Source organism: Uloborus diversus, chromosome 10 (genome assembly GCF_026930045.1).
Source record: "Uloborus diversus isolate 005 chromosome 10, Udiv.v.3.1, whole genome shotgun sequence".
NCBI lineage: Eukaryota > Metazoa > Arthropoda > Arachnida > Araneae > Uloboridae > Uloborus > Uloborus diversus.
In genome coordinates this window covers 61,264,052-61,280,421 of record NC_072740.1, presented here as the reverse complement: position 1 = coordinate 61,280,421, position 16,370 = coordinate 61,264,052, and the positions used below count along the sequence as shown (strand labels likewise).

Sequence of the window (16,370 nt, the reverse complement as noted above, 5' to 3'; positions counted from 1 at the left end):
TCAAGTCATTATAAAGGTTCAATGCCAGTCACTAAATGGTGATAATTTTGAAGTTGGTAACCCTATCTGAAGCGATCATATTTTTTCTCCACCCTTACTATCCCTTTGCAGCTCTAAGTTCATTTCGCTGATATATATTATTATTGTTTATTAAATCATGAGCGGGGAGAAAAGTGCTTACCAACGCCTTTTCAGAAAAGTTTACAACAACACCGCTGCTAATTAACTGTGATAAAACAAACAAAATTATTTAAAACCAAGCTTTCAGCTGTTAATTTCTTTCGAAGAAACAAACAATAAGCATTATATTTATTTGGCAGTAGCAATTATTTATCCCTTGCAGGAACATCGCAAGAGTGCCGATCTTTTTTTTTTTTTTTTGCAAAATTAGCAGATTTTGTATAAGCTAATCCCTCTAATTTGACTTCAAAAAAAGGTTCCAAAAATTATCAGTTTTATACAAGGAAAAATGGCTTTTTTTCCTTTCAGATTTGCTCTTTCAATAAACAATTTGTGAAAGATCCGATCTTGTTTATCAGAATTTTGTGAAGGGTCCGTTTTGGTTGATCGGATTTTTGTGAAGGGTCCGTTAACGGACCCAAATATCCTCTGGCCAGACCCCTGGCTTATGTGTAATTTGAGAAGCTTTCTCAATGAAGACAAAGATATCATAGTATTTTTAATGGCTTCGTATACAAAAATGCTCTTGGCCTCCCATTATATCTATTGGCATACATGTTAGAGCAAGAATGTCTCATTTTTCAAGAAATCGAACAATAAAATGTTTTAAAATGATATTTCATTAAATAATGTTTTTTACCAATGCAGTAGTTATTTTGAGACTAAATTTTCATTCAGTTTTTCGGAACTTTTGTATTGCATAATGCTTTACCAATTTTCTAAATTTATTTAATACTTTTATTACTAAAAAAGGTTACCTCAAACATATTACGACTCTTTATCCAGTGCAAACCAGGCATGGATTGTATGTGCTCACTGTACAACTTTTGAAAATGAGGAACTTGATGTTTGACAATATTAATTATTTTTCTCTTGTCTTCACCAAAGTACATTCTGAAGTCACCTAATAAAAAGCTAATATAAAATATGAATTTACACAATGAAAACAGAAAGCTGCAAAAAAGTTCATTTATCTTCTTTCAGTATCATTTATTTGCTAGGGCTTAGCTACTAGTTTATAACTTTATTTATGGTTAAACACTAGGGTGTATCAAAAAACAATTTTTGGAAATTCAAAATGTCAAGTTGATAAAGAGTTGCTCCTACTCACATATTAAACAAAAGTTTTTATTCAAATCAAAAAATATTTAAATGTGTGCACTATTCCTTAAATTTATAATTTTCAACAAAACATTCTTTTTTCTATATATACTTTTTAAATTAAAATTTTTCCAAGTTCACTAATGTAAACAACAAAGTCAAACATTATTGCTATAAAGGAAAACTTTTGCTATTAAGCAAGATTTGTGTCTCTTGTATAGTAGGGGAACATGGGGCAAAGTGAAATAGCGGAGCAAAGTGAAATGGTGAAATATTTTCTGTGCTTTTAGCTGCACCTATCTGGTAATATTTTAACAATGTAGTACCATATGTAGTCTATTCTAGTCAGGAAAAAACACCGCTGAATATTAAAGCATTTGGTAATACAGGTAATTTTTAAAAAATGATACTCATATTGTAATATTTTATTGTAAGTCAAAATTGTTTTTGTTATTAGAGAATGAAAAACTTATTGTTACTAACATTTTAAATATTAATTGAGATCTCCTAGTATTCAATGAATTGTAATTTAGTTAAAATTAAGCTTATTTGTATTTTAAATAAATTGAACAATTAGTCAAATACATACGTGGCAAAATGTATGGGGCAAAGTGAAATAATTTGTTTCATTTACTCATTCAATCATTTAATATAAATCACTTACATTTTCATTTGTTAATTAATTCATTTACATTCCTTCATTTACTAATTCACTTATTTATTCATTAATTCACTTTTTTCTTATTCATTCACTCTTTTATCCACTTATTTATTTTTCTTCATATATTGACTGATTTATTTATTTAATTATTCATTTATTGTTACATTATCTTTTCATTTATTCATTCAAACTTCTATTTACTGATTCTTTTGATCAAAAATATGTTTTATAATCGAATAAAAAATATTTCATTAGAAAAATGTTTTATTTTCTGCTTTGCCGTATGGAAAAAAAAGGGAAATTTTTCCACTTTTTTTTTTTGAAGACTCAAATTTATTGCCAAAAATAAAAAATACTGTTTCAATGCAAGTTTTATTATTAAATACAATGTTCTTTCTTTATGTACTGAAATTTTCAAAACGAATTTCAGATTTGATCTTTTTGAAAAAACTCAGTCATTTTAACCATTTCACTTTGCCCCACATTCCCCTACTCAAAAATAAGGATTTTATAAAGTTGAAGTTATATTTTTCATCATGAACAAATTACACTGAGAGGCATGAAAAATATTTCTGACGCTATTTCTGCTGGTCCTCATGCAAAATGACCTGCTGAATTCAAATTTGACCATCATTTTCTCCATTACACACCACTTTTTGGAAATGGCGCCTCGTTTTTTTAGTTTCGACAATTTCACTGTCATTTTTATTCAGAGAGTATTATATTAACCGTTAACATTTTTCAGGGGAGTTAGTTAAGTGAAAAGTTCAAAAGCATGAACATTTGTAGCAAATGCAGAGACTCATGGGGGGGGGGGGTACCCATGAAAATCCCCACAAAATATTTAAAAAGTAAATAATATCTTTTTTTGTTTATTTCACACTATGTTCTTCATTTATTTTTCAGTGTAAAACCAGAGTATAAGCTTAACTTGTAACCCCTCCAAATCAAAATAATGAGAATGAAATCATCAAACACTGAAAATAATAGGAGGATGCCATTTTAAAAAGTGGAGGGCGATGGGGGAAAATGGAGGTTATATTTGGATTCAGAAGGTCATTTTGCACAAGAACCAACAGGAATGGTGTTAGAAGCATATGTATTTCTCTCAATGTAATCAATTTGTTCATAATGACAAATTTAACTTAAACTTTAAAAATTCTTATTTTTGAGTATATGCTTAAGACCTTAATATTGCATAAGAGCAAAAGTTTTTTTCAAACAATAATGCTAGACTTCATTGCTGACATGACTCAACTTGAATTTCTTTTGAAAAATTTTGGCTAATTTTAAGAAAAAATATAGAGGAAAGAATTTTCTGGTATAAAATTCAAAACTTTTGGCCTTATACAGCATATCTAAATATTTTTTGATTTGAATATAATGTTTTGTGGCAAATAGGGGTCTGCAGGAGCAACTTTTTCATCAACTTAACATTTTAAATTTCAACAAAAAGTGTTTTTTGATACACCTTATTAAACATTTGTTCTCAAAAAGTAAAAGTCATGGAAATGCCTGTTTTCAAATCTTCAATTATTTGGCAACCCCAAGAAAAGAAAGTTGAGACAAGAAAAAAAAAGTACTGGCATACATTCTAAATACCTTGTAAAACATATCCCATACGCATTTAATTTTTTTTTTTTTTTAAATTAAGAAATTGAAACATTTAGTAGTTACTTAGCTCTTGCATGGAATTTTTCGCAATATATATATATATATATATATATATATATATATATATATATATATATATATATATATATATATATATATATATATGGTAGCCGATTAAAGGGCGAGAAGTACAGGGGGCGTGTGACACACCTAATGGGATAAAATTTATTTAACTATTCTTTTAAAGGGTTTTTAATCCACTTCTTCACAAAACATTTTTTTTAAAACTATTACTTAAAAAAAAAGTATATTTGAATAAAATCACTTTTGTTTCATGTAGGAGTATTATTGAAGTCAGAGGTCAGTATCAAAGAATACATTCAACTCACCTGGTTTCAAATTCAAGGACTCATAATAATACAAATCTTATTTTAATTCTTCTTATAATGAATAATCAACACTTTAAAAAAAAGTGTGTATATTTAGAATGAAGAGTCATTTGAATCAAAGAAGCTAACTGAAACTGTGGATCTTCTTTCCAGCTTATAAGAAATGAAAAACGGGCAAAGCCACAAGGTACTTTCTTGGCAAAACCATATAAGACTTATGTGCTATGAAGCTTTGATTTTCTTAATTACATAATATTCAATAGTTTATAAATCCAATGCATATTTGCTTGTCCATATCGTTGTAAGTGTGTGCATGAGTGTGTGTGTGGGGGGGGGAGATGCATAAAAACTCAATATGAAGCTATGAGTCTGCTATTAACCTAATGTCTTCGTGCTCTTACCACCATGACAATATTTTCAATTGATTAACCGTCATTGTGATAGCATAATTGTGAAAACCTGAATGTGCAATACTAGGTGCTGTTGTTACGAGGCGTATCCGGAAAGTAAGTACCGTTTCGCTCTAATGCCGCTGCAGCGCTGCTGTCGGCGCTCAGTGCATGCGTACTTGTTTCCTCTGTTCATCGGCTACAAACTCGCGCCATTACGGTTGATTTATCTTGTGTTTTGCGTTTACTGTGGCCGTATATAATGTTTAAAAAAATCGATGATCCCGCCGACTGTGAAATTCATTCTGTGATCCGGTTTTTGAATGCAAACGTAGAGGAATGCTCAGTGAAGGAATTGTGTTGCTGCATGACAATGCTCGGCCCTATACTGCTCGTGACACTCAAAGACTAATTGAACAGTTCTGTTGGGAGCAGTTTAATCATCCGCCGTACAGCCCAGACTTGGCACCGTCTGGTTTCCACTTGTTCCTGCACATGAAACGAGAGCTTGGAGGTAGGCGCTTTGCTTGTGATGACGACACAAAAATCGCTGTAAATTTATGGCTCTCTTCATTGGCGGCAAGTTTCTTTGAGGCAGGTATAAATAAGCTGGTGAGCCGCTACGACAAGTGCCTCAACAATGGTGGAAACTATGTTGAAAAATAATTTAAGGTATGATCTTTCATGTAAACATTAAATAATCTTTAAAAAAAAAATTATAGCTTTTTTTTCAAAACGGTACTTACTTTCCAGATACGCCTCGTATGAATATGCAAATCAAGTCTTATAAATTCCAATAACGGCATGTAACATACTTGGATTTTCCATTTTCAAAAAAGACGTTTCTTTGCTCAAGTTTGATTGTACTATTTCTTTATTTATAATTATAACTATCTTTTACAACTACCAGAAAAACATTGTCCTTGCCATCATCCCAAAAACGTTTTTTCGAACAAATCATTTTTAGAGCTGCTATTATTAGTAAAATGGCCATATTTCATACTCACAATAACTGACATGATTGTAAAAATTTTGAGATGAAAATAAACTTTCCATTTACATTCGAAAAACTAATAATTTTTCCAGACTTTTGCCTCATTTTGTTTTAGAAGAAATCTCCTTAACTTCAGAAATCTCTCATCTTCCTAAACTTTTTCACTAATCAGATAAATTATTCTACTAAAATCTTCATAAAAAATATCTTTGGTAAGTCTGGTAAGCATGAAGACCAAATTTGGTGAGTGATGTTGACTAAAGTTAACTCGGAATGAACTGCATAGAAATTTCTTAATAGACTTGGCAAAATGATGAGTGTGTCAGCCCGTACAAAAAACAAAATATTAGAAGGGTTGAAAATAATAGTACCACTAAGTTATTAATGTCTAAGTGGTAGAATCGGTCACAAACAAAATTGAAGGAGTGTTACGGATGCAACCGGACTTCAAAATGTGAAAATTGTGAATGACGAGTAAAAGCGTTATAACAGCTAACCAGTGCAAGAACAGCTTTAGTATTTAATCAACTTAAAATGTTAAAAGAAAGATAGTTTATGCCTACACTTGAAGTTAATTAGTACATATTTCTAAACATCAAATTAGGTAATTTGGCTCTAAAGGATCTGAAAAAGTTTAAAGAATCTCATAAGAACTTTGAAAAATTGTATAAGGGGGAAGGACACGTTTTACTCTCCGGTGCTTCTTTTGGAAATATTTCTATTTTGTCCCAGTATATATAACAATTCACATAACATAATACACTTTCCTTAGCAAAACTAATTGACAATTAAAGGTGCTTGTTTCAAAACACTTTGCAAAATGTATAACATGATTATGTACTGATGAAACATACAAAATTTTCTAACCAAGAAAAAAAAAAAAATCACTTCAGATTGAAACTAAATCATTAGTCAACAAGTCTTGAGGAAAGTAGCAGATTTTTTTCACTGACCATATGTTTTGCTAATACAAAAGGACTATATTAATTGTGAAAATGAAACAAAAGCATAAATATATAAACATACAATACATTTTCACTTTTCTTTTAACTCATGCCACTGAACATTCAAGTTAAGTTTGTATGGTAAAAGCAACCATTAATTAAATTTATATTTCAAATTTAAAAAGCTTCTATTAACTGTTGTGAGTTGATAACTTTTTAACACTATTATGGGTAAATTTTAAAACTCAGTTCACAAATGAAAATGAAATACTGGATGTTGGGGAAGTCTTACACTAATAAAGTTAATTAAAAAAAAAAAGGAACTATTTCAGATTTAGACCAAGATTCCTTTTTTTTAAAAAAAAATCCATATTTCATAAATTTTTATTTACTGCCTTAATACATTTCTACATGTGATGCTATCCTATTCTGACAAGATTAAGATGAAACTGAACTTTGCACCACGCATTGCCAGAATTTATCTATTGTAAGGGTGGAGGATTGGCTATAACCCTCTTTAGATGGATCTAAACTGCGATATTAGATTTAACAATACGTGACAAAACCAAGTGTTCAATAACGAAAAAATACCTTTGTACTGGAAATTAAAATAATCAGTTAGCCAATGTTTTGAAGCACAGAAAATGTAAATTACTGCAGACACATGTTTCAGAGTTACATGGAACATCTTTTTCAATGCAAAGAAGTATGAGCTTCTGGATGAAAAGTCATCCTAGAAAAGCAACATGGTGGAACAGGAGATAGTATAAATACTGAAAAATAAAAATTAAACAAAACAAAAAAGATAAAACGACACCTGGAGCCGAAATTTATTGTGAAGCCACTGGCTTCAGAACTTCGAGAGGTTCTCTACAGCACAGATGCGTTGCAGCTAGCGGACGCAGTCTTGAAGACACACGGAGCCATTTAATTGTCCATGGAGACGACAAAAAAAAAATGTGATTCAATTGTTTACTCTCTAAATATCACCAACAGTGGCCAAATTGAAACCAGATTTAAAAAAAAAAATTTGTTGCCAAGTTGGCGAAAAAACTTGGCGACAAAAAGACTGGCGATATATCGCAAAGTGTCCGCCAAATTACAACACCACTTAAGACACCACGAAATTAACGATGATTTCCCCCCCAAAAAGGGGCAAAAGACCCCTTAGGAACATCCAAATGCAACCAAAATGGAAGGTGCACAACTAGGCCCCACTAGGAATCTATGTACCAAATTTCAACTTTCTAGGACATACCTTTTTTGAGTTATGCGAGGCACATACGCACATATATACGTACATACAGACGTCATGAGAAAATTCGTTGTAATTAACTCTGGGGTAGTCAAAATGGATATTTTGGGTGTCTGTAAGTTCTTAGACACTTATCCACGTCTGGTCGGGTCGAAAAAAAACTCAACATTCGTTCAGGGGTGAGAAAAATGGAAATTAAGGCTGCTTTTTGAGTGAAATATATTTTCGTGAATACAATACTTCCTTTTTTTGTAAAAGGAAATAAAAAACTGTTAATAAATTTCCAAGAAAACCCATAAACAATGCAAATACAGTAGACTCCCGATTATCCGCGGGGCGGATTATCCGCGAATCAATCGACAGTCACGAACATGTATTTTCGCAGTAAAAAGCGAATACCAGTGGCTGTTTTTTTTTTTTAAATTGTAAATTTACACTCAATTGTTTTTGCTTGATTGATTAATTTAATTTAATTTAATTTTTTTTTTTTTTTGTGCGTTCTTCATCGTACATACACTTGTTTGTTATTGATGTTAAGTTCGGTTGTGCAAAAATCCAAGCATTTGTACCGTGATATCTATATATTTTCACTGTTTGCAGAAAGTGTTGTGCATCAATACAGTTAAGAATTTGAGATAGGACAATTTTTACCTGATTTGTCCCCCTTTTTAATCTTTTTGCGGTTATCCGCGATTTTTATTATCTGCGGCACTTGTGCCACCCAATTTCGCGGATAATCAGGAGTTTACTGTAGTCCAAAAATGAAACCACTCTGAATAAATTTGCAATAAATTTAACAATGGGAAAAACTATGTATGGAAGAATGTAACAAATGGAGAAATGCAGAAAAAACAGTGAAGGCTAAACAAATTGGAATTAGTTGATCACAAAATGAAATAAGAAAGCAAAAAATGAAAAAATAAAAGTAAGAAATGTATGACGTTTACATAAAAATAATAGAATAACTAAACCAATTTTTAAAAAGAAGTCCACACAGAAGAAAAATACGGAATTGCAGTAAGAACATTAACTAAATTTAATCGGTTCTTCAGGATGTGGAAAGATTCCCAAAAATCAAGATCCAATAAATTGGGGGCATTTTTTGATAATTTTATAAGAGTCAAAATCAAAACAGTGATTTGATTCCCAACAGTGTTGGGCAATACTGGATTTATTCAACTGTTGTTTTTTCACATAGCTTTGATGTTCCTTAAAGCAAAATTTTAAAGAATGGCAGGTCTGTAAGATGTATCCGAACCCACAATTGCAAACAATTTTATAGATCCCACAACAATTAAGAGGGTTAGAATCTTTAAGAGAAGAGAACGAAAGTTTATTAATGGAAGAAAACACCACTTGGAATTGGAATCGCTTCAGAATCTTAGCAACCTGAAAACTAATACCTGGGAACATGGGTGCAAGTTTGGTGATGTGTTCAAGACGGAAAATATTTTCAGCCCCCCCCCACCGCCCGTAATTGTATAAATGTTGCAGATTTTAACAATGTCAGTTTTGCAATCTGTTTGATTTAAATTTTAAGCCTTAAAATTGTAATATTTAAATGTTTTGACATCATAAGTCCAAAAAATCTAAAATCCGGCAATAAGGGGGGGGGGGGGGCTGGGCGCTCTCTCCCAGAAAGTTTTTCAAATTGAAGTCCAAAAAGCGCTGTGGTAGGCCATTTTGGTAAAGTTCAGGGAAAGGAGGAGTTCAGGGACTCTTACATCAATTATTTCAAACTGATAGTCCCAAAATCACAATATTGGGCAACCTTCAAAAAATATTAAAGAAAGAGGGGGGGGGGAGGGGACGCTATGGACTTTCCCAAAATCGAAGATTTAAAAACGAAATTGTAATTTAAATTTCATAACGTTTATAAGCTTTTTGAATGCACTATTGAAGGGATGGAGTTCAGGAACCCTCCTTCGGCAATATTTCGAAATTGAAGTTTCAAAAACGCAATTTTAGACGATGTTGGATAATGTAAGGGGTAAAAGCGTTTGCAGCACCCCACCATTAGTTTTTTGCCGATCCTAAACATTTTTGTTGTAGCAATAAAATTGCTTAGGACATAAGATTTTCACTTTTGCAACATAAATCAGTTCTGATTCAAAAGTCTACCCAAAGTAACGCCAACAAACTAGAAAAGAAGGAAAGGTGGGGGAAGGGTAAGGCCGACTAATGATAATGAACTGTCACCATTCCCCCACAGTCTTCATTTGAAAAAGAATTCTTTTATAAGATAGCAGGTGGTGAAATTAGCAATAAAAAATCGCTTCAGTGAAGTAAATATATTTTTTAAACAGGGTACCTTTCCAATATTCATTAATTAAAAAAAGAAATAGGGGAACTGAATCCTAACTCCAGGCAGGGTTCCCGAATCGCATCCCTCTTAAGGCACTCAAATATAGCCCAAAGTGGCGTTTTAAATATTTCAGCATCAAAGAATTTTCGGAGAACTCCCGAACCCCTTCCTCTAAATTCAGCACAAATGTCCAAAATTTCAATTTTTAAGGCTTCAGTTTCTAAATTGTTTTGTAGGAATAGTACCCCTCTTACCTATAAACATGACTTATGATAGCCTAAAAATTTTAATACTTTAATTTTGGAAACTTTTTGAAAAAATCTTCCTACACTCTTCCTTCTTAAGTCATCCAAAGATAGCCCAAAACAAAGCTCTTAAAATTTCAGAAACTAAAATATTTCGGGCTGGGGGAGCGGAATACCCCCCCCCCCCCTCTTATTGTGTTTATTAAACGCAGTGTAAGTTTTTGTTTAAGATTTATTTTTCTACTGAGAGTGCACCTCCCTTCCACACATCGCCAAAGACAACCCAAAGTTTTAAGACTTCAATTTCGAAAATGTTTCGAGAAAGACCCCTGAATTCCCTAACTCTTAACTCACTCAAAAATAGCCAAAATAGCATTTCAATACTTCGGGGAGAGAGACCTCCCCCCCCCCCCCGCGAATTCTTTCCTCTAAGTTCACTAAATTTTACTTAAATTTGCGGTTTCCCCTTTTCATCACCGAAGATTTAAGAATTCAAATTCTAAAACGTATTGAGAGAAAGCCTTCGAATTCCCTCTTCTTAAGTCTTCCAAAGATTACCTAAAGCTGAGTTCTGAATGCTTCAGCTTTGAATATTTTTTGGAAAAGGAGAACCCCAAACCCCAAGACTGTCCAAAGTTGAGCTTTTAAGACTCCAGTTTCGGAATTTCGCCTCAAGAGAGCCCCTCCCTCCCTCTTGACATTGCCAAAGACAGCCTAAGAGATTTAAGACTTCAATTACAAACACTTTTCAGGAGAGTGTCGCAAATGCCCTTTAACTTAAGTCATTTAAGTATAGCCTCAAATAGTTTTTAATACATCAGCTATAAAACATTTTCATGTTAGAATACCAAAACCATCTCTCATAAATTCACCAAAGATCGCCTAAATTAGTGATTTTAAGACTCCAGTCTTCGATTCTTTTTTAAAACCCACTTTTACATCATTAGAGACAGCCTAAAACTTCTTGACTTTTAAACTTTTAAGAGTTTGCAGTGGAGAAATATCGAACCACTCCTAGCTTCAAAAATATTTTCAATTCAGTTTTTCGATATTTTATACTGTAACCCGTGAGTAACACCCCCCCCACCTCCTTAGATTGTCCAAGATATCAACGTTTTAAGACCTCAGTATCGTGGGTTAATTTGCGCACAGATTACCCTCTTTGCAAGAGCAGCGTTTTTTCGCAAACTCGTGCGCTGCCGTTATTTTTCTCCTTTCCTTTCTCCCCCCCCCACACCCATATTTCCATTCTAGCGAGTGTTCGATTCAACGACATTAGAATTTAGTGATACCTCAAGTCTTTGTCAAAAATGCAGGAACGGTTTGCCCATCGGTGTTTCCAACCAGCTTGAAATCCCCCCCCCTCCCAAATATTTCCAAAATTCCCATTTTCATTAAAATCTTCAAAATCCTTGATAGTTTCTGTTTTACCTGGTATGTGGACGCCCTTTGCTGAGGCGAAAATATTTCATCTTGTCAGCAATCACTCTCAAACGGTGATGCATTCACCTCTTAAGACATTTTAAGAGCGTACATAATTTTTATTTATGCGTGTAAAGTTTGCAAAAAAAAAAAAAAAAAAACACAAATGAAAAAACGAAAGGATGCTCGAAAATAGCATGAGAAAAGGCTAAATTTTCAATTAGAGCCGATTGCTTCGAAAAATCAGGGAGAATAGCGAGCAACTCCTCGTCCTGCAATAAAGTGAGTTGGAAATAACAAAGCTATACCTAAAAAAAGTCAAACGGCGCGAGCCGAAAAGCCACTCCTCCAAAAGCACGTTGCAAACAAAACAAGCACATGACGGAAAACCGAGAGAATGTCGATGTAAATTCGTGGTTATGGAACGGTCCAGTAATATTAAAGCATATTTTTCAAACACTCAATTTTTCTTTTTTCATTAAAAATTAAAAGAAAGTCATTGAATTTCTTTCCGTCCCGACCTCCGTCTCGGAAATTTTGTCAAGACGGAAATCCGTCCTGAGACGGAAGGTCTTGCACCCATGCCTGGGAAGAAGATGAGAATGAACAACTAAATTCTTAGTGTTAAACTTCTATTAAGAACAATATTTTGAAATTATTTTGCAAGTTTTTTTTTTTATAAATGGATCCACTAAGATGGGCGGATAGTCTCTATCAACAGTCACATCTATATATATAAAAATGGATGTATGTTTGTGGGTGTGTGGGTATGTGTGTATGTTCCTTATACAAATCCAGTTTTCGTCGGATTTCTTCCAAATTTGGCACAAAGGTAAATTTTTGCTCAGGAATTCATATAGGCGGGTTTTTGGAATTTTAAAAACACCTAAAGAGGTCTAATTTCATATTTTGAGTCATAAAATTGCTCTTTTCTGTACAAACTAATTTTTGTACAGTTATGAATTTAGTCTAAATGAAAAGCCCGTAAAAAACTGCCCTAGATGAAGTTTCTTTAAAGATTGACTTTAATCATTAAATTTGTGAACCTTGGTTCAAAGCAAATGAAAACGGTTATCAACATATAACCACCAGGAGCTATTTTAAATGCAATCAACACAAAACGTATCCTAAACGATGGCCGTCAACGCCGTTTAGCGATGAGCGTTGAAGCATGTTTGGCGAGAAAGCTGTAGATATAATAAATGATGCTGTACATCGTTTCTTAAACTGCGACCTACGAGACCCCAGGGGTCCATTTTTGCTACTCATGGTGCTACTTAATTTGAATGCTACCGTTTAATTATAATTTTTAAATATTGTTTAATTATAAAATCCACAACAGTATGGCTTCGTGTAATTTTTGATCAGTGTTTATCCCGTTAATAGCAGGAAAATACAAACATGAGTTAGGTAATAGTATTGCATTCAATATTGACGTACAATCTTCGACAGTTTCAACATTAGACTACTTTTATTAAAACCACATCTATTTCATCCTTGCAACAGAAATTTCATTTAATGTTCTATGATCCTTATCAGACCAATTTGCAATTTGTAAATTTTGTTTACACTATTGCTTGATTTACGTCGAATCTTTAAGTAATTTGGTTCAACTATATCGGTATTTGTGAACCTTGGTTCAAAGCAAATGAAAATGGTTAACAACATATAACTACCAGGAGATATTTTAAATGCAATCAACACAAAAGTATCCTCGACAATGGCTGTTAATGTCGATTAGCGACAAGCGTATAGCATGTTTGGCAAGAAAGCCGAGCGAAAAAAAAATGCTGTCTTTCAGTAGTTTTTAAATTGCACCCTGCAAAGACATAGGGATGCATTGAAATCACCATCGGTGGTTCTTCTTCAATTTGCTTGCGCATTTCGCTAATAAGTTTTCAAGTAATAATAGTGTAACAGTAAACGAAATTTTGATCTGTACTTTCTATACATAAACAGCACATAAAATAACAAAATGAGATAGGTATTATCGAAGTACAATCTTCAACAGTTTTACAATTAGAATACTAAATTTATATTAAAACGACATCATTGCATCGGAAATATAATTTAATATTGTATTATCCTTAAACAAATCAATATGTATATGTTATTTATACTATTCCATGATTTATCTAATTCAGTTTACCTAAGTTTCACAGAAATCGCTCCAGGTTATCAGAGACCAGGGGTAAAAATACTAATATGGCTAATGAATTGCAAAATAATCATTTTTGTTCATAGTAGCGTAGATTGAATTTATCTTTCAAGGGGGAGGGAGATAGTCATGGGGTTCATTACATGTACATAAACTATCACACTAGGATTGCTAATGTGTGGTAGAGTAAAAGGCTGTGCACCTTTAGACTCGAAACCACACGAAAATTCAATACGGTGGAATTCTTAGTTTTAGAAGGGTAAAAGTTTAAAGTTTGAAAAATGTAAAGAAATATTAATTTACATTTAAACTTTTAAAATGCATAAAATGTCTCCATTTTTTACGTAAACAAATTTCTTAATAGTTTAAAATTTTATATTATTTTAACGCTCAAAGCAATAGTACACCTGAAGGAGCATCTTCGCTGACTAGCAATAATTTTAAACCAGTTAGCGGGTATGAGGCAACTTTTGACACGAAGAGATTGCTACTGAAATGGGCATGATGAAATATTACGCCACATTATAAAGTTTTTTTCGTTTTAGTCTTCATCATGAAATTAATTGAGCAAAGCTCCATTTCCAGTTACAAGACTCTCAGTTCGATAACTTTTATTGTAAACAATCGAAAAATATTACTGTTTGTAACTACCACTAAGTAATTCAACCGTCATTGAAAAAATGCTGTAAGATAAAAATGGATTAGTGTTATAGAAGCAACTCTGTTCACAGTGGAGGGATAAGGTGAAACAATTTGTATCTCACGTATATCCGCTAATCGCAATACATCATTCTTTAAACTTCAAGAAATTAAAATCTCCAGTAAGACTTAAGTTCTGTATCACGATCAATAAGTCAGAAGGGCAGGCTATTAAGTACTTTAAATGCACGTGAAATTTACCTATTTCCCATATAATTTTATGTTGTAAGCTTAAGGTTGGGTTCATTCAAAAATGTATTTCATTTTGCTGCTAGAAGGGGGACTAAGAATTGTATTTAGGAGCAAGATTTGAGTTAAATTTAAGAATTAGAAAATTTTGAATAATTTAACTTTTTAGTACTTGGATTACGTTTCTAAACGTGGAAATACATTTCCTTCGTTTTGAAGCTGCGGATATGGGGAACAGAATGTGCAACAAGCTTTTGTAAAACATGAACAAAAGAATTGTCTATTATACAGTTGTAAGTAGAAACTAGACATTTTTTTTTCTTTTAATTTCATGGCTTGCAAATAACTTAAAAAAAAAAAAAAACAACGCGGATGGTGACCAAAATGTACACATTTCTTTTTCTATAAGGCAGTTCAATTGACGGGTTTTATATATTCATTCCATAAGTTCGCGTCTATGTACTCCATTTTTAATGCTTTATGTATCTTAAAATAATAACTGTAACTGTTTCTATGGTAACTATTATTCAGTGGAACCATTCCTACCCCCAATGACGACTGTGCCTCTGCAAATTAAAATTTCGATATTCTCAAAGGAATACTTCAGAGTAGCAAACTTAAATAAGTGATCTTACTACCTGCATCAGTTTGAGTTATCATGTACAACATTTACGGCAAGTGTGAGATTTTAAAAATTTGAAATAAAATTTTAATCTAGACAAATTTTGAATCGTTGCAAGACACCAATATTAATATCTAACTGTAATTTTTACCTACGAAAATAGAAATTTGACATAAATATAGGAAATAAAATGTAGTTGACGAACGTCTTTTTATGCAATTTACACTTATCTAATATTACTCCATGGCATACTACTAAATCGCTACGGAAAGGGCAAACAGACACATTTTGTGAAGTTATTTATACTAAGTGAACGTTTTCTACAGAATGTGCTTACATTCCTGAACGCTTACAAAAAATTATAAAATGAGTCTACCTAACACGTGTAACCTTGAAAGTAAAAACACCGCCAATTATCCGTAAAACGAAATGTTAACGGCTATTAATAACAATGACCGAATTCCTTATTTTCTGTACAGTGGACTATCTGTTTAGCTTTTGGGCCAATGAGGATGTTTTTCATATCTGAAAATATTGTAACGGTGGCATATTTTGCATATATTAGTAACTGAAAAAAGCCATTGAATTTATTAACGACTCTTTCTAGGAAAACACTCCAACATTTTTTTTTTCCAGAATAAAATGTATGTGAAGAGTACTAAAAGCATGCTTTAATGTCTTGAGGTATACAAAACCGGCAAAGGCAGCACAACGGTTTTCGTATTCGAAGCACCAGGCAAAAGGTTGTCCCACAAGATATGCAAGACAATCATTTGTCTTTGCATTAAGACATTGGATGTACCGCCCTTCTGATTCAACCGCAGACAACGTGCCAGTGGACACGGCAGAACCAAAGAATATCGTTGACAGAACCCCGATAACATGTCTCATTGCTTTTTCGTTTTTTCTTGATGCTATTTTTCCTGCAAATGCTCAACTTTCTGTGCTATTTACAGTCTTTTGAAAATTTGAGCCTAGAGTGGTGTGAATGCAGTTTTTTTACTGTCATTTAGATAGAATTCATCCATTTAATTATCTGAATGATATGTTGCATTGAGAAGCACCCGGGCAACGCCGGGTAATAAGCTAGTCTTTTAAATAGTTGAGTTCCCCATTAAGAAGCTCAGGTGAAGAACAAATATTCATTTCACGATAAACAAACATGTTGAAAGCTGAATATTTTTCATTAGGAAGGTGAGACGA

At 32.8% G+C, this 16,370-nt stretch overlaps 1 protein-coding gene across 3 annotated transcripts in view; it reads right to left on the bottom strand.

Moving 5' to 3' along the window:
- Positions 1-16,370, bottom strand: part of LOC129231461 (phosphatidate cytidylyltransferase, mitochondrial-like) — a 128,834-nt gene that overhangs the window by 60,861 nt on the left and 51,603 nt on the right. For all 3 annotated transcript variants that reach the window (XM_054865783.1, XM_054865786.1, XM_054865785.1), the window contains exon 5: positions 939-1,084. In XM_054865783.1, the coding sequence (XP_054721758.1) occupies positions 939-1,084 (146 nt within the window). The remainder of the gene's footprint in view (positions 1-938; positions 1,085-16,370) is intronic.